A 19987-nucleotide genomic window follows, 5' to 3' on the forward strand; every position below is an offset into this window, starting at 1 on the left:
AGTTCAGGTATTACTGATAGTCCTGCTACTGGTAGTTCCACTGTAAGTCCTCCAGGAGACTTTCACTCATAGCAGGACTGGCTAGCTGGGAGACCAGGCATTTTCAGAATGGGTTTCAGAATCGGTATCAGGATTGGAAGCTCCACTGTGCCACTGGAGAGGAAAGGACGTGCTATGTTAGCAGCCACTGCCCGGGATGAGAGGAGCAGGACTGACTCCTCAGATCATTAAATATTCAACAGTCCAGCAGTCCCTGCTCTTCTCTCTGTGCCCACTCAGTCGGGACACCAGAGGGAAAAGAGAGGCTGCTGTGATTCTGTGGGGCATATTTGCTAACATTTCATGCAATGCAAGCAGCAAGCAAAGTTGCTGTGTTGTGTGAAAGGGAAACAGCAGAAATGTGCTGTATTTACTGAGATATGGCACATTTCAGCTATCTCCTAGCGCTGGGCCACTGTGTTCTGCTGAGTGCAAACATAGGCACCCTTACACCATAGTGCAAGAGTGTCGGCATTAAAGGCAGAATTGTTTTTGTGCAGGAAGGAATAGCTTCCTGCACAAAAACAATCCTTAGAAGCAGTTTCCTCTTTCTATGTGTGCTGAATGCAGCACGCATAGAAAGGGGAAGTAACGAGAAAGAAAGATATTTATTCTTGGTACGCCTGCTTCAGAGAGGCGAAGGGAGCGCAGTTTTTTTGCACAATCCCAGGTTTATTCACATTAGTAAATCGTGGCTTGAGTCAAAATCCATGGGCTGCATGGGAATGCCCATTCACAAACCATGGAACGCCTCCCCGACGCAAAGTAATGCAAGTCAGTGTGTTTCTTTGTATTTACTATACCACACAAAGTGGCTTTGCATTGCTCAGTAAATGCCAAACAGAATTTTGAGTCAGGACTGCGCCATAAAAGTGACCAAACCCCAATGCAAAACAGTAAATAGGGGCCTGAATACCTCATGATCCGGACTGAAATGAGGAGCAGAGGCAGCTGTCTATCATTTCATATTCAAAATCGAACAACAGTCGATTCACCTTCATAATTTCCTCCTAGCGGACATAAAACTAGGAAGGATGGGAAGGAAGAAGAGGTTGAAAGAAGAAGTAGAGAAATGAGAGGAGGAAGAGAAGGAAAAGGGAGATGATGAATAAGAGGAGAAACAGAAGGAAATGAGTAGGCATTGCAGTGCAGTAGTCCTAGAAACCTTTAATATCGCATATACATCCTTGGATTATCTGTAATTGAAAGTGGCATGCCTATATGTGCTGTACATGCTATGGGCCCATTCACTGCATTGCCACCAGTCCCCTCATGCATTTATATCATTGTAATGTAACCCCAGGGGTCGTACTATACTAGTGCCCCGGGGGCGTACCAGGCATTTGTGCCTGCTTTGCGCACTCACAGGGCACTTTGGTATTACAGAAGGGGCTTGTGCGAACCCTTCTGTTAGACCGATAACGCTGGTGCACATAAAGTCCTAATAGAGTGTAGTGTGTCTTTATGAGATTTTGTTATGCTTGTTTGTGTTCCTAAAGCTTTTGTTGGGTTTACCTGATTGCACCAGCTTTGGTGAGGCTGCTGATTACCTTACTTGCCGTCTGGTATCCAAGAGAACCCATAAATGGCCAACCCACATTACATATGGAAATCGGGTCCAGACTTTGAGCGAGCCGGACAATCTTTGGGATGCTCCCACCACCAGAGTACCGGATATTTTGGTACTGGTAAATCCAGGAGTGGAGATAATGTAGATCACTTCAAGTTAACACTGAGATGTCCTTTATAAATGAGGAATTACGCGGGGAATCAGAAATTCTGGGTCTGATTCCCCTGGTAATTCCGCATTTTCCCCTGGATTTGCATATGGAGATTTTGGCTGCTTCCAGAAACAGAAATCCCTGTGAGGGAATAAATAGGCCGCTCATAATAAAGGTCAGCGTCTAGCTATCATTGGACTCCCAGTGGCACTTCCACTCAACAAGCCAGTCCTTTCTTAATTTAGTCATGCTTTGCTCTTCCTCAAACAAACACCATAGCCTTCCTGGCTTCCTGAGGCACTCTTCTCAACACCAAAACCAAATAGTTGGGAAAGCTCTGAGATTCCAATCCTCACACCCTCAGGCACCTCAGACTCATTAAGAAGGTGTTAGATTAAAAATGGTAAATCCTCATTAAAATGAGAGTACATCAAAGTTAAGCTCAGCAGAATAGTCTTGTCAGGCTAGCCAATGAACTATGAGGCATCCCTCTTGAAAAAATGTATGTGTAATTCCTTTGGAAAAATAACCCATACACGTGGTACACTACAAAAATCTGTATCATTTTTCCACATTACCCCATACAAAACATCTTCAGTGTGCCGCACACAATGATCTTTACTAACCAAACACACTTCCACCAAACCACAATCTCTTTGCTTGAGGAGATCCACAGATACCTACCTAAAGTCCATCCATACTCCAACAGTGCTTCAGGCCCTGCAGATTTCAGAGGTGTGCTGTAGAAAGGCTGACTGCACACCGTAACCTGTGACTGCTTGTGCAAAAATACATTGTGCTTCCAGTTGTGTCATTTAGTATGATTTATCTTTGAGTTAGTGCACTGTTTCTTGTAGTAAGGGTGAGTGCACAGGGCTCAGTTTTAATGTTTCTTGTTAATAACCTTTTGATATACACTATGTTCATTTCATCTCTCTATAATTTTACTCTGACAACAATCCTCATACTAGAAGCTACCCTTACTGTTGAGACCCAGGGTTGGTTATCTTTACAAATGTGGCCCGAGTAGTCTGCTCCATTTTGGAATCCAGCGGTGCACATTGAACCTACATCTCTGCTGGTGATTGGTTGATGTCTAATGCCCGCAGTGTCTAGGGCGCACAGCAGTCCCTTTCCATGTTCTGGCTTCTTGACTGCAGCTAAGCCACAATCAGCAAATGACAGTGTACTAAGCAACATTGTGTGGGCGAATACAACATAGCTAACTCACCTGGGGCTGTATTATGGTAATGGTTGCTTTTCATTGTTTGCGCCAGGTGCACCTTTAAAAAGGTGTGCCGTGCACAAACAGTAAAAATGCGCCCTATTACCTTGAATGCGATCCTTCCAGGATACCTGCGAACTCGTGCCGCCCTGGGGGCAGCGCATTCTTGTGAGAAACGGAGCGGCTTCTGCTCCGTGTTTTCACAGTGCAGGGGCAACCCGCCTGCACTTTTGAAGGAGATTAGAGATCCCCTTGCACGTGGGTGCAGTCAGTGACTGCACCCACCTGCAAGCGGATGTCAGGGGGGTCCATGGGACTCCTTTCCCCTTCCAGAGGGCTGCCATCAGGGGATGCACTGACAGTGTGCCAGCTTTTAGATGGCACACTCTCAGTGCACCTCCTGAGGGCTTCTTTGCCTCTGGGCCCACGTCAGTAATACAGTGGGGCGAAGAGGCAAAGGGATCCCCTCATTTGCATGGGGCACCCCCCCATGCAAATGAGGGAACACCCCCTTGAAGATGGCGCTGGCGCTTTATGTGTGCCAGCGCTATCGGTATTACAGAAGGGGCCGCACAAGCGTCTGCAGCCCCTTCTGTAATACCAAAGTGCCCCGGGGAAGCACAAAGCGGGCGCAAATGCCTGTTGCGCCCCCGGCGCACTATATTTAATACGACCCCTGGAGGAGAGGGCCAAACTGAAAGTTCTATGTATTATACAGAAATCCCTTTGGTAAAAGGTAATATCCATAAATAAGGCACACTACTATGACACCCTCAAGACCGCCTTACAAGTGCACCCCTGAGCTTCCAGAGTTTCTTACAAAGTCTGCGACACAGATACAAAACTGGAGTATCAGTTCTAGAATATCTTAATTCCAAGTCTCAGGCCTGAACTAAATTACATATGATTAAATAGGGGCTCCCCTTTTTTGATTGGACTCTAAATTCGCACTCCACCAAATGTATGTTTTTGTGATTACCTTAGGCACTCTGAGGCAAGCGTAAGGCAGCACATAGCGCTCTGAGGAACTCCTCAATCATTACTTCTATGATCAGTAAGGGTCGCCTGCCTTGAAATTGTGAAATATTACCAGCAGTATTGTAAAGTACAGCACTATTTGTGTTAGCATGGCCATTCCACTGCAGCCCCTCTCTTAACTGGAGTGAGTCATTTTAATTGGAACCTCCACACCGAGCCCTTTGACTTGGGATATAGCCTTTACCACGCAGTCAGAACTACACAGTGCCTTTATAACGCGGTCCCTCCAACAAACGCGTTGTTACCACACGTTCCCTTACCACGCAAGCCGTTACAATGACTTGCTTAAGGGAACGTGTTGTTGGATTAGTGTTGGATTTTAAGTCCAACACATTCCCTACAGTTGCACAGACTGGAGTTGGAATAGTAAATAATACTATTCCAAAGTCCAGTGCTTCCCTAAGGCAAGTCGTTGTAACGACGTGCGTGGTGAAAGAAAACGTGCTAATGACATGTCCGCGTTGTATGATAAAAGCATGCATGTCCATCATACAACCCTTTGACATCATACGGCAGAGTTCCTTGTTCCTGTCCGCACACAGCCGCGTGGTCTGTGACTTTATTAAAAGTGCCTCGCTCTGATTGGGGGATATGTTCTCGCTGTCATGAATAGCTGCCAGAAACCACCCTGGGTAATCTTCCCATTCCCGCTCATGCACAGCCTTGAAACGTACCAGGAGCAGCTGCAGCAGCAACACCAGCAGAAGCAGCAGGCGTTAGGACGGTTATTGCTGGCCGGTTGCACCATCGTTGGAGAAGGGTCATGCCGGGACATTGGAGACTGACGCTCTTCCGGATCCGGTCCAGTGTACTGGAGAAAGGAAGGGTAAACAAGAGTTAAAACCTTTATCCAGTGTCAGCCCCAGTTATTCACATATCACCCAGTTGCTCGTGTTCTGAGTGAATTATCTTTTGTGTCGAAATGATTTCATGCAGTTTTCCCCTGAGGTATTTTGCCAGTAAAAATGTGGCCAATTTATTGGAGGAAATGTACAGTTTCAATGTGACACATGCTGTAATCGACGCGTTAAACACTGACGTTGAAAAAAATCTGAATAGGTGGTATTTACCCCTCCTGCTAAATACCCAATCCCTGGAGTTATTTACTGGACATGGTAAATAACCCTAAGTTTCCCATGACTCATAAAAAAAGCAACAACTTAAGGAAATGTGAACAGAAAACCCACAATGGTTTTGTCACTATTCATGACATTCATGACAGTATATTTTATATAGATCAGTAAAGGAGAAAGAATAAAATCAAGCAAATATTTGAATTCACAAATCGTCAGTGATTGAATATGTGTCATAATAGAACTGGAACGACACTACTTAAAACAACGGAATGGACTAGCTGGAAGCACGTTCCAGCAGTGCCATTTTGGTATAGGTTTGTAACTACAGAACAAAAGCAGTTTTAATATTTTGATGTGACTTTTACATGTAGAGTTGTTTCAAAGACTGGTTCCAAAGCAAGACATATCCGCGGGGAGTCAATAGATGGATTGCATCGACGAGAAGCAAATGCTGCCGCCTTCCCCTCTCATTGGACAGCAGTGGCAAAATGCCATGTCACCAGGTGAAATGAAATCCTAGCATGACACCAACTTTCGTGTCTGTTTACACCATTTGGTCACCATGTTTTGCATTTTAGTATGCTTCCTACGACGCCGCGAACCTAAGTGGAAAAATTATGTATGTTTTTTTAAACAACATTGTTAAAAATTAGGATGTTAACCTAATTAGAGGCGGCTCCTCCGCTAAGGCGGAGGAGCGTTGCCCCACTTCTTTTAAGAAGTGTAAATAAAGGAAACGTGCTGCTTTGCGGGCAGGGCTGCTCTGCTCTCAAAGCAGGGCAGGGGAGGAGTGGTTTGCCCACTCCAAGTGCGCAATGACTGTTTGGCCGGCCGTCTGGGGCCAGCCAAACAGTCATGCGCACTTCGCATGTTCTCCATACAGGCTTCATGGAGCACATGCCCAGGCTCCCAGTCCCCGACTGAGCATGGAACCACAGTGCTCAGACCAATCACAATGCTGCAGTGCAGCATTGTGATTTGTCAGGGGAGCCTGGGTGCTTCCTGGTTCCTGTTCGGCAGAGTCCTGACACGGAGGATAAATGTGACGCAGATAAGGTAAGTTATATTTTACACCCACTCGCCCCTGTCCCCGCTCTGCCACCCCCGATCGGTGCCGTCTGCAGCTGTCAGGGTTTGATGGTTAGGACACTCCAGCAAAGAAGTGTAATGCTTCTATAAATGTAAATGTCTTCACATCAATCAGGCAGATGCTGTCTGTCAAACCCTTTCCGAGTTCCAGAAGTTCTGACCCTATGCCAACCAAGTACTGCAATTCTGTTGTAAATGGGGTCAGCCTCTGCTGGCTTTATTTCTTACTTGGAATAACAGGAAAACACATATTTTTTTCCCAGAGGCATTGCAAGGAAGGAATTCAAGAAGTGTTTTCCGTGACCTGGATTTCCACCTTAACAAGTTGGTGGTTCTCCATGCCTTTTTCTCCAACTCATACCACCAATACAGAACATTACTTGCATTCCCTGGATATATGGAGGTGCCTTCAATATTATCTGAGAAGACTAAGGACGTTAGAAGTACTCGTCAGATCTCTGTAGCTTTTGCACATTGTGGCCCAGGCGGCAACAGCTGTCTCCATGGCTGTCTGCCTGAAGAGTCTTTTGTCACAAAAAGACAATTTGACCTCTATGAGCAAGAGTTACAACAACTTCACCAGAAGCATGTCCTTGACAGCAGTCCTCTAGGCTGGGGTGCCTCTACATAACATTTGCTGTGCCGTGATCTGGAAAAATAAGCAGAAGCCCAGCAAGCACTAGTGCATGGATATTGATGGTGCAGCGGATTGGTTTAGTCGTACAAGCAGTTCTATGATGCCTCGTTTGATAAGGTAAGCCTGCTGCTTGGTGAACTGCTATTCTAATTCAAGCATGTGAATCTATGAAAGATCCAAAGGTAGAGAAGAAACAAGCTACTCATCTCTAAATACAGTCCTCCAGAGTTGATATCTTTCATAGAGTCACCTGCGACCCAACCTCTTCCCAGCCAGAGGCTCACCGAGCTGTGGCGACCTCTAAGGGGAATGAGAGTGCCGGGGCTGATTGGCAAACTTTTGGGTGCTTTTCAATGATGGGAATATCCTACTAATTTAACACCTTTCTCATGCCTCCGGCCATTTTAACAATGCCTATTGCTGTTTTCAACTACCAGGGATTCCCAACTGACCATCAGGAATTATTCAGGCATGCGGACTATGAAAAATACCAATGCTGGAGAACTATAGTTTACCGGTGCACAGCTTGTTTCTTGTTTTTCTGGTCATTAGGCAGCCTCTCTTTGTCTTTATTTTTGGTGTCTGCACATCATACAGTTTTGCTTACTATGTCGGAGTTTATATATCCCGATGAACTAAATGGGAGAGAGATGGAACTTTGCCTGGAGTCAGAGAAAAGACATTGTGCTCTGATGTCAGACGAGGTAAATGTAGTAACAGCTGATATTGTGGCCCATAAAAGCAACTAGAGCTGTAAAATTACTGTTAAGACTTGGACAGTTGTGTCTTTGCAGTGCGACCAGGGCACTCCATGTACACAGTCCTTGAAAAATCCCTTGACAGGTTAGTGGTCTGTCCCAGAATCTGTGGTGAGCAGAGCCTTTGGGTTGAGTTCCCACTACATAAAACTGCAAAAACAAAAACTGGCTCTGTTTTGATTTGGATTTTGCATGGTGTTGAAAAACAAACTTTTCTCTGCCAAATGCCTGTAATAGACTCCAATATATCACCCACATTAAAAATAAATGAAAGGAAATTGGTATTTTAAATAATCTGTTAAGAATTATTCAAGGCCATCCGAGCAAGAACAGAGCTGGTGCTATCAAGGGCCCCATGAAAGAGTGGGGCCTTGGGCCTGGGCCCACTTTGCCCATGCCATAAAAAGTCTCTAGGGTAGGGGCCGTGATTACCACACCAAACGCTTATTAAGTGTCACACAGCCTCCAGGGAAGGATAATCGTCTGACCACAATGTGATCTGCACAACTGGAAACATTCTGGATGGAATTTCACTCTTTTCCTGGGTTAGGCCTCACAAAATAACTTCATTAATCATTCATCAGTCAAAATAATAGCACAGTTACTCATGTGCTATGGATGCAATCTAAAATACATGGACCCTTCAGGAAATGTTTGCCCTGTTTATGAGCATCAGAGATATGATACCAAGAGTTCTTTAATGATGCCCACCACACTCGCAGGCACACGTTGCTTTCCTGTGAGTAACCCTGGGGCATCAGTTAAGAGGAATCTGCTCAGGACTTTTCTTTTTGGTTATGTGGCTTGAACATGTTCTCACAGTAAGCTGCCTATTGACACTGCCTGGCCATTCAGTTCACTCCCCACACCAGGTACATCTCACCCATCACCAGGGCTCAATTCTAGGGAGCACCGGATGCTGTGAAACCTGGTAGCCACTGGATCTGCGGGATTATAGCGTAGGATGGCCGCATTCTTGTTGTCGCCAAATGGAAAGGTGGTTGTGTGTTACTATCTCGACGTACCACGACATCGATGCTACCACCTTGTCAGCAAATGTGTTGAAAAGATACATTTTTAGTGTGATTTACAACTTTCTTGGCCCCATTTCCCTAACTTTACTATTACTTTGACTTCATTAAAGCAAAGGATAATTATTTGAATTCATTTATATTAAATCAAGTCAAAGATTATTTATTTCGGCCCGGCTGCCATAAAAGAACATACTTAAAATACACAAAACCTACATAGAAATAAAATCTTAGTTAAAATTTACAGTGTATATAAAAATCCGGCAGAATACGTTATAATAAAAAGGACCAAGATAAAATACACATGAGAAAATTAAAATACACAACGAGGAGTAAGCACAGACCATCAAGTGGACACCTTTTTCTGTCTTAACCTCCACATGTACATCAGGTACTTTGGGACAGCAAAGAGGATACACTGCCTGGCGTCGCTTTGAAGTACCATAAATGCAACAAACTGGCAATAACCACATCTTCTATACCCATGATAGGCTGGACAAAATCAAACTGCATGTTCAGCTGCTTCTACCACTCTGAATTCATTTATATTAAATCACAGTATTTAACTAATGAAATATACCAATAATTGTAACCATAGCACATAACAAATGAATTTAAATAAAATATTGATCCTAATGTAACACTTATGCCAAGCTTGATACGAGATCTTAATTAATGCAATAGCTATCGTTACCATAATACAAATCCTAACCCTTAAATAATTTATGCAAAATTACAGTGTTATGCTTAACATAACGAAAGTACTAATCCAAACTCTTAATAATTTAGATCATTTTAATTAAATATTTTCTCCTAATTTAAGCATAACACTAACCATAAACCTAATTTAAATAAATGTTTCAATAGAGTAGATTAAATAATTATCCTTTAAAAAATTATCCTTAACATACCTCTCTTTATCTAAATTGACATCAGAGCTTGCATAGTGACAACTTCTCAAACTTTCCTTTTCTCATTGCCCTGAGGACCTCCTCCAAGGACTAAGGAGAAGAGATGGGCGGCAGTTTTGAAAAAGTCTCTGATTCCACAGACCAGCTGGGCCTGAATGATCGCAGACAGCTCAGGTGGCTTTGAGTGTGGCCAGCAGGAGTGAGAATTTTGGAGCATGAATCCCTCGAATTGCCTCGAAGTGGTTGGCTCTGATGTCAGATGATGGGATGAGGCCATCTAGGTAAAAAGGTGGGTGCGTAGTATAAAAAAGGAAGGAAGTTATGACATCTCGCAAGATCAACATCCTTCAAGGCGTGCATTAGAAGCCTTTTTCACAAGCTGGCTGCCGGATGTCTTTAGTACATAGGAAGTTGAGGTTTTTGTGTCAAAATCTTCATTTTACTTTTAGCATGCTTTTGGTATTGACATGGTCGTGTCTGTGGTCAATAACAGTGTCATTTTGTACACCCTTTATAGGCGCACACGTACTCACTACTTGTAAAGTCACTTTTATCTTAATTCCATTTTTAGGTCTCGCTGGCGTAGCAGCGCGAAGCGCTGCCGCCAACGAGAACTATTGTTGCCGTGATGTCTCTCAAGGGAGACAGACCGGGGTACGCGCAGCGATCGGGGTCTGTGGACGCGCTTCACGCACACGCGCGCGCACACTCCCCGCCAATGCCGACCCCCGTCGAAATTGTACGCATTTGCATTTTTCAATGTCGGAATGGCACTGCTGTGCGAACACCACTGCTGTGCATGTTCCGGAAACTGTTCAGAAGGTGCAGCACTCCCTCTGGGGAGTGCCGTGTGTCTGTTGCTAGTTTTCTAACACCGGAAGTTGCTTCCTGACCAGCGTGGGCAGTAAGTATTACTCTCCCTGCGGGCTTGGAGAAATGCGGGGTGCTGTTTGCATCTGCGAGGTGACGTGCGCTTACTTTTTAGGTGCTAGGATTGTTGGGAGATCGCACACGTTCACTTCAGTGTTGTATTAAAAGAAGGCAGGTGGGACTCTTGTGTGGTTTATTTTTGGCACAGAGCTGGTATGCGGCAGGAGGATCCCAGTCCGTTTTCGGGAGAGATACATGCCTTTGGCTTTATTTTTCCTTTTTTTTGATTGTTTATTTGTATTGTATTCTATCATTTTGGTGGGCTTTCGAAAGCTACAGGTCGGTCCTTAAACTCTTTACTTATTTGTGCCACAGACCGATTAAAACAAAGTCGCAGGTGCGTTCCTGGGACGGACCCGACTTAAAATATGTAATTATCGCATTATTTTCTTTGGAAGTGCTACGCTTCGCAAAACATTACAAAGTTCATTGATGTTTGTGCAAGTATGATTTTATCAAGATCGTTTTGGATATAAATGTTACAATTTAAAAATCGATATGGTAAGTGGCCTCGTCAATGACACTTTTAAAGATGCTTTTAATGTTTTTCCTAGTTTCCGGTTACCTTCCTTCATCTTGGCTCACAAGTGCCCAACACCAGTGAGTTTTTGCATCGCTGCCACAATTACTCCATCATTCATGTGCAGTTAAGGGTGTTAAAAAAAATAAGTAAACAAGCATTTGCAATGCAATAGGTCTCGCATTTACGGGAGTTTGAGCTATTGGCATTGTAATTGACAATGCGTTTTATTTATGTTTTACAAACAAAAACATAAATAAGAGGCATTGTCATTTACAGTGCCAATAGCTCAAACTTACGTAATTGCGAGACCTATTGCATTGCAAATGCTTGTTTAGGTACTGTTAGTGCAGAGAAAGGATTAGTCTTCATGATGTAGAGTTTGTAAGTCCTTAACTTTCAAGCTTTGGAAGTGGGCTTATTGGACCAATAACATGAAAATGGATGAACCAATCAACACCAACTTTAAGATTGAGTGAGATCTCTTTAATGTAGTGATACTACTACATGTATATTTTTTAATCCTGTGAAGTTCTGAATTAGCACTGAAGAGGTTCCGACGTGTGATATTACTTGTATTTTCAGAGACCATTCTGCCAGTTTCCTGCATAGTCACAGCGTTCTATTATACCTTCATGTTTAAAATATATTATTTTATTTCGTTTACCCCAAATGTGCTTCCACTGGGGCCGAAAACACACTAGAACCAGGATTTTTTTATAAATTAAAACTATAGTGTTGAAGCGGCTTGCTCTTGCATCAAGCCATGCCCAGACCCCTTAAAGCACCCCAATTATTTCTGACCAGTGAGGTGCACATTGGTAGGATACCCCCCATCTTCCCTTTGGTGGGAAGGAGGCAGAAAGCATACTAGGCATCAATGACTTCTTCAAAAAAACAAAGTGGGGGTGGCTTGATCACCACCCACTAAAGGGCACAGCAGTATTTAATTCACCTGTAAGGGAGTAAGTTTGCGGGTTACCTTCAGTCTGCCTTCCCAGGGGTTGGAAGGGCAGAAAGCTCACTTGATCTAAATAACATTTATTTTATTCATAAAAGAGGATGGGCAGTCCGCTCAGGCATCAAGCCAGGCCTCACCCACTAATGGGCCCATAAGACACCCTGTAGAGAATATAGTGGAGGGGAGTGGTAATTCCAGTAGACACCTGGGACTTCTTTAAAAAAAGAAAAGAGTACGATGGGGTGTCGGTGGCCAATCAGTCGATTTGGCCTGATGTCAACCCCCTAAAGTGCCCAACAGTCTTTTTCCCTCCTCTGAGGAGCACAAAGCACATTAAACCCAGGGTTTTTTTTTCATTAAAAAAAATGAGATGAGGGTGATCTACCCTGACATTGGACCATGCCCCATGCCCACACCTCATAACTGAGCCCCTCTTGCCCTCCTCTGTGAAGCAGGGAGCCCACTAAAACCTGGGATTATTATTAAAAAAAGCAAAATAATGGGGTAGGGGCCAGTCCACTCTAGCATCAGGCTGCGCCCCAACCCCCAACAGTCTTTCTGCCCCCTGGGTTCTAGAGCATCCTCATCCCATCCACATGCAAGCAAGAGGGAATTTGGATTCTTTTGGGTGTAGGTTTGACATACAGGCAAGCAGAGAAGGGTTAAATCCCAATCTCTTCTCACTTGCCAAGGATATTTACTGCACTATTTTGGCTATGGGTCAGCAAGCAACCAGGAATCAATTCTAACCCATGGCATTTTGGAAACATACAGACCCAGGGCGATACAGGGTGGTGTGGCTTGCATGGTTCCCGGCACATTCTCTTAACAGAATTCCTTGCGAACATCAAAGTATGGGCCAAAAAAGGATTTTTCCCCGTATCTTGACATTGTGACAGAAAACCCAGGAACTTATAGTCAATGTCCAAAGCTTTACCACCCTGCATTCTCACACTTCTCCCACCTGTGTGCCTAATGCTTGTCATAGGAACAGACCAGAACTATAACCAGGTTAAGGCCTCATTGAAACAACTTGACCCCACATGATTCACGCTTTAACTGGTTATGGGTTATAGGCCCAGCCACACAAGCTGGGTACCATTTTTTTTATCTGGAGAATGATTGGAACATGGGGTGGTAGGAATTTTGTGGATCTACACAGATTCTGGAATGTTCTCACACAGAAACTTGAGGAAAATAAAATATTTTTGCCAAAGGTAGACATTTGCACAACAATCAAAGTAAGCAGATGTAGTGGGATCCATGTAAATCACACCACCCTGAACTCTCCTAAGTGTCTAAATTTCATAAAAGTCCAGGTTTGGGAGAATTCCCTGTTCCAAGCGGAGCCTGGCCCCAAACAGCTGAGCTACAACATCATCAGAATGGACCTGTTTCAAAATCAAACCTTTTCTGTTGTGGGTTATAAGTTCAGCTACTCCAAGTGGGGTGCCGTTCCTGTCCGGATAAGTGTGGGAACACCAGGTTGTAGGAACCAGAATTTTCCCTACAGAAATGTGAGGAAAATGTGTGATTTCAGCCAAAGTTTGAAGTTTGCAGGGCATTCTGCATAGAAAACATAGTGGGATTTACCCAATCCACACCACCCTGAACTACATCGAGTGTCTAGTTTTCAGAAATGTGTGGATGTGGTAGGTTACCCTGGATGGCGGCCAAGCCCTAGTCCAAACAGATCTTAATTTAAAAGGCAATATTTTGATGTCTCCACATTGCTTTTGGGGTGTTTACTGTCGTAGGTGATATGCACAGCCAAACAAGTGGGGTGCTGCTTTTATCTGGAGAATTTGTGAAACATAGAATAATTGTTTTGATCAATTGAATTTCTCTCCATATGTGGCTTTCAAATGTAAGCCAGAGTGACAGAAAAACACATTTTGCAAAATGCCCTCTGAATCACATGGAAGTATAGGTACCACCAAACTCAGAGTTGTACAAATAACCAATGTTCATACATACAGTGGCTGGGGCACATTTCAGAAATGTGGGGAATTCCTAAACACCCACTTTTAATTCATTAGAATTTACCATATGAATTGTTGCATGGTAAATACCCAATGAAAAAAACCACTGGGTAGCACCTATTTTTATAGAACCAACAAACACTATATATCCTTGCAATCAGAAGAGTTTGACGGATTAACTTTATATTATTTTTGTAAATTGTCCATAGGGGGCTAAAAAAATAACAGATGAAAATGTTATGACACATTTGCATTTATTATTTTTTATTTCAACCATTAGTTTCCTTGGGAAAAATATGAGCAATACATATACAAGGGGCCACTTGCTGAGTTTAGTACTTAGCTCACATTTCAGAAATGTTTACTTTCCTGGGGTCACCCGAGTGTTTCACAATTGTTCCATCCCATACTGCAAGTAAGTAGAACCCACGAAAGTAGGACAAATTGACTACCACTTAGAAAGATTTAAAACTGTGGTGAAGAAATTATTCTTTACAACATCGCCTGTTCTTGGAAGCTGGAAAGAGGGTGACCTTAGTACAACAAACATTTTGTTGATGCTATTTTTAGAAACATAAAACGTTCACAACACAGTTAAAACTAAAATTAAATAAATGGTCCGCCTCACCCTTAAAGCCTTCCTACAGCTAATTACAGGCAAAGTAGTCATGATCAGGACAGACACTATGATTGTCATGTACTACCTTCAGCAACAGGTGGAAACTTACGCTCTACCCCAGGTCCCTGCTGATTCTGTCAATCTGCCATTGGGCCCTTCACCGCCACCTTCATTTTATGGCACAGTACCTTCCGAAGCTGGGAAGGACCACCAGCAAGCCCATTAGTGGGGACTCCACCAGCAGGTCCTGCACCAGTGCTTTCAGTGTTATGGCATTCTAGATGTAGACTTTTTGCCACCCTGAGAACGCAAAATTCCCAAGCTTCACCTCCAGGTATCCATACCCGCGGTCCATGGGCAATGCACTGTGGATCAACTGGTCAAGGATATTTGCCTACGTTTTTCCACCTCTCTTTCCATTGGTGGTCTGGAAGATGTGGCAAACATCCCTAACTGTCATTCTGGTGGCTCCCACCTGGGCCAGGCAGCCTTGGTATTCAGCCCTCCAAGAGACGTCGATCAGCCCCCATGAAAGGCTTCCCAACAGATGAGACCTTCTTACCAGGAACCAACTTGAGATCAGGCACCCAGATCCCAAGCAAAACAAGCTAGAGATCTGGCACGTGAGGTCCTACAATGTGGTTACTTTGGTCTCTCCCAGGCATGCACGGACATTCTGCGAGAATCTTGTTGACCTACCACACGCACATGTTATGCTGAAAAGTGAAAGATTTGTCCACTACTGCATTGCCAAAAAGTTAGATCCTCTAGTACCTGCAGTCCAAGACATTATCATCCATTTACTCCATACTTCAGTATGCCATCATTTAGCTGCTATAGCCATGTACATACAAAAAAGAGAGCATTTCTCCCTCTTTCACATCCCTGTAAACAAAGTGTTCATGGAGGGCCTTCATACATTAATCCCTCTTTGGATTTTCCCTATACTTGTGTGGAACCTCAATATCGTACTTACTAGACTCATGGGTCCCCCGTTTGAACCCTTACACACATTGCCTATTCCAGTATCTCTCCTGGAAGGTAGCCTTCATGGTGAAAATAACATCTTTACATAGCATTAGTGAGCTGCAGGCCTTCACCCTGGAAGAGCCTTTCATGCAGGTTACAAGAACAGGGTAGTACTCAGGACGAACCCTAAGTTCCTTCCAAAGGTGTTTTCCCATTCCACCGTAATCAGACTGTAGAGCCACCAGTCTTCTTACCCAGCCAAGACTCAGTAGCGATGAGAGTGCTTCATACCTTAGAAATCAAGAGCACTCACATGTATTAGATTGTCTGAACTAAACCTTTCCACAAAACCGACAAATTATTCATTTGTTTGTGGCCTTTGCAAAGCGTCACAAAGGGCAGCCTATTTCCAAAACATGAATTGCAGAGTGTCCAGACTTCTTATCTCAAAGCGAAGAGAACCTCCCCATTTACCTCTAAGGCTCATTCTACTCTAAAGAAGGCCGCTATCATGGCCTTTTTAGGGAATATTTCCTTAGCCGACATATGCAAGGTGGCTACATGGTCAACCCCACACACATTTACTAAGTACTATTGTGAGGATGTTCTGGCCAGACAACTGCCATTGGTAGGCCAGAGAGTTCTAAAAAATGTATTCCAGAAAGCTGCATCAGCCACACATGAGCTAACACTTATGGAGGGTACTGCTTTAAAGTCTATGCAGGGGAAATGCCTCCCAGACCATTGATCAAATAGCGATTTACATAAGGAACCCAGATGTTGTTACTTCAATTGACTTTAATTTGACCTGTTATTTGCAATGTGTCTCCCAGGGTATACACTCTTATATATCACACCTGTGTGAATGGTTTTCCTTAGGCTTTTATCGTGCAATAAATCACAAATATTTTTTCTTAAATCTTAGCATTTTTTTCTTTGCTTCTTTTTTATACAAAGTTTTTTAGGAAGAATGTGCTATACATTTACATACATAATGACATGGGACAAAACTTATGAAAAAACAAACCAAAACTTACATGACCACACTTCATAAATACATGTAAAGGCACAATCAGGAGAACAGTTTATGTGCAACAAAAATATCGCTATATATTGATTACCTATAGCCACAGCCCAAAAATTGTACTTAGGCAACAGAATTAATCAAGCCTTCAACTCTCACAAAGAGCTGTACAAGATTGTGAAGGAGTTCACAAACCCCCCCTTCTGCCAACCAACGCATGACGCTTCCCAGGAGTGGGTCGACTCCCTCTCATCCTTTTTTGTGAATAAAATAAATGACATTCACAAACTCTTTCCCCAACCGACCGACATACCACCAAAAGAGAGACACACTGAGAACCTTCTCTCACACGCAAACTCTCTCAGAGAATTTCACGCTGTCACAGAGGAAGTATTTTCCACTTTAAGTAGGATTAAATCCGGCTCACCGACCGACCCTGCCTCCTCCCAGATTGTATCTAAAATTGGACCTGCCCTTCTCCCCAATCTGACCAAAATCTTCTATCTTTCATTATCTCAATCCACCGTACCTTCACTCTGGAAAGAGGCCATAGTCAGACCCATCCTAAAAAAACTGACAGCCGACCCTAAACAGCTCTCTAACTACCAACCAATATCTCTCCAACCCCTGTTTGGTAAAATCATGGAATCACTGGTCAACAGCCAACTATCCAAACACCTAGAAAGCAATAACCTGCTGAACCCATCTCAATCGGGGTTTCGGGCCTCCCACAGCACCGAAACAGCCTTACTAGAGATGGTCGATAACATCAGGCTCTCTCTTGATGCCAGACAATCTGCTATCCTGGTCTTACTTGACCCATCGGCAGCTTTCGACACCATCTCACATGGCATCCTCTTGGAGCGCCTATGGGAGTTTGGTGTTGAATGCCCCCCACTGAACTGGCTCAAGAGCTACCTGACGGACTGATCATCCAAATCCAAATAGGAGCCTTTTCCTCCCTTAGCCTGTGCATTGACAAGGGGGCTCCACAGGGATCCATCCTAAGCCCTTCACTCTTTAATTTGTATGTGTCTCCCTTAGCCAAGATAATCAAAGCCTATGGCTTTGAAACAGGGTCATACGCGGACGGCACGCAATTACTAATTACCCTTGGACCCGATCCCACTGACACTAAACGCAGATTCAAACATTGCATGACGGCCATAAATGACTGGATGACAAACAACCATCTTCTACTTAACGCTAGTAAAACAGAAATCATGCTCTTTGGTGATGCCCAGAAACTATGGACCAACGACTGGTGGCCGCCCTCTCTGGGACCCTGCCCCCCACCCAAGACAGCAGCCCGCAATCTTGGAGTGATAATAGACAACAAACTCGCCATGTCGGACCACATTAATAATGTGGTTCGCACCAGCTATGGTCTAATGCGTAGTCTTAGAAGAATATTTAAATGGATTTCTTTATCCTCTTGCATGCCCCTAGTACAGAGACTAATCATAAGCCACTTGGACTACAGAAACCCATTACTAGCATCCATAAATGAAGAACATCTAACAAAGCTTCAGGTCCTGCAGAACACTGTGGCCAGGCTGGCCCTAAAACTCCCCCCCCCCCCACACACACACACTCACCCTCAGCTCCCAGCCTGAAGACCCCTGATGGGGAATCAGAAAGCGGATACATTTCAAACTCTGCCGTCTGGTACAAAAAACCCTCAACAGTAAAGGATCGCAATATCTAGCTAAGAAACTGATAAAACATCAACCAGTAAGAGCCCTTCGCTCCATTAGTTAATAACTCCTAACTGTACCTAAGGTCAGCACAGTCAGGAACGGTGGTAGATCCTTTTCCAGAACTGCCCCTGTAATATGGAGCACATTGCCTTTACATCTCCGATTGGAAACCAGAAATTACGCAGACCCCTCAAAACCTGGCTATTTTTGCTCTTTCGCCCCTGTTCTTTCTGGTTTTTGAGTATAAGCTAGTGCTGTGAGACCTACGGGTGATATATGTACTTAACAAATACCAAATACATACATACATACAGTTAAAAACTTGATTTACAGACATACAACAGGCCAGATGCAGTTGCCTGTCTAGTGTCCTGTGGTGTATTGCCTTTGGGACTTTTATCACTTGGCTCTGTTGAAAATGGAGTCAGAGCATGAGTTAATGCCAGGATGGGATCCTAGATTCCATCTCTCGTGTTGCACTACTTATGTGCAAGAAATGACCCCAGATGGAGGTTGCGCTTGTCCCCGTGTGTATGTACACCGACGCATTTCGACATTCGATATATTTCGGGGAAGGTGTAGTTCTGTGGTGCCAGGACCATTTGAAGTGGCTAATTCAAATGGTCCTGGCGCAACAGAACTGCACCCGCGAGAATTAACACGCTGAAGAGACGGTCGGAGTCTCAAATAAAGCAGGTTCTGGGACCACAACTGATGGATGGTCCAGGTCCTACAAATCTCAAGGTACAACCATCATGCAGGACCCCCTTATCAAACAGGAACATGGAATAAGAAACTGGCTAGACACATAAAACAAGACGTTTACAAAGCAGCTAGCATCCCATGTCCACAAAATCAACAGCCCTGAAGAAGACATTCCCCGAAATACATTGCATCTGACTCTGTTTTCAACAGGCCTAGTAGTAGCATTCAGCACTATACACAAAAGGACTGAAGTGGTAAAAGTCCCAAAGACAATACACTACGGGACACTAGACAGGCAACTTCACCCGGTCTGTTGCATGTCTGTAAATCAAGTTTTTAACTGTAATCAAGATATAGTGATTTTTTTGTTACACATAAACTGTTCTCCTGATTAAGCCCTTACATGTATTTATGAAGTGTTGTCATGTAAGTTGTCTTTTGTTTTTTCATAAGTTTTGTACCATGTCATTATGTATGGAAGTATATAGCATGTCCTTCCTAAAAAACTTTGTATAAAAAAGAAGCAAAGAAAAAAATGCTAAGATTTAAGAAAAAAGATTTGTGATTTATTGCATGATAAAAGCCTAAAGAAAACCATTCACACAGGTGTGATATATAAGAGTGTATACCCTGGGAGACAGATTGCAAATAACAGGCCAAATTAAAGACAATTGAAGGAACAACATCTTGGTTCCGTATGTAAATCGCTATTTGATCAATGGTCTGGGAGGCAATTCCCTCACTTAGATGCCTCAAGTATTGATTCCAGCCTCCACAGTCCACAACTGAATCACACCCCATTCTACGATAACTTAAAGTCTATGCAAAGATTATGTGTGTTCAGCAACACAATACGAATGGAAAATATTGCCCTGCAAGCATCTGTTTGTAGCGTGTAGTGCTGTAGATTCACATATGCCACACTCCTCTCCGGGTGCGTGTGGCTCTGATCATAGATCCCTATTTCCTCAAATCACTGTTTCATTTGTGCAATACAGATGTGCATCATTTACTGTTCACTCTCATCTCCATACTACTCTCACCCGCTCTGC

At 43.6% G+C, this 19987-nt stretch overlaps 1 protein-coding gene across 1 annotated transcript in view; it reads right to left on the reverse strand.

Moving 5' to 3' along the window:
- Nucleotides 1-19987, reverse strand: part of RGS19 (regulator of G protein signaling 19) — a 348792-nt gene that overhangs the window by 122824 nt on the left and 205981 nt on the right. The window contains exon 3 of the mRNA XM_085619668.1: nucleotides 4698-4834. Within this exon, the coding sequence (XP_085475794.1) occupies nucleotides 4698-4834 (137 nt within the window). The remainder of the gene's footprint in view (nucleotides 1-4697; nucleotides 4835-19987) is intronic.

Source organism: Triturus cristatus, chromosome 7 (assembly GCF_964204655.1).
Source record: "Triturus cristatus chromosome 7, aTriCri1.1, whole genome shotgun sequence".
In the NCBI taxonomy this organism is placed as follows: domain Eukaryota; kingdom Metazoa; phylum Chordata; class Amphibia; order Caudata; family Salamandridae; genus Triturus; species Triturus cristatus.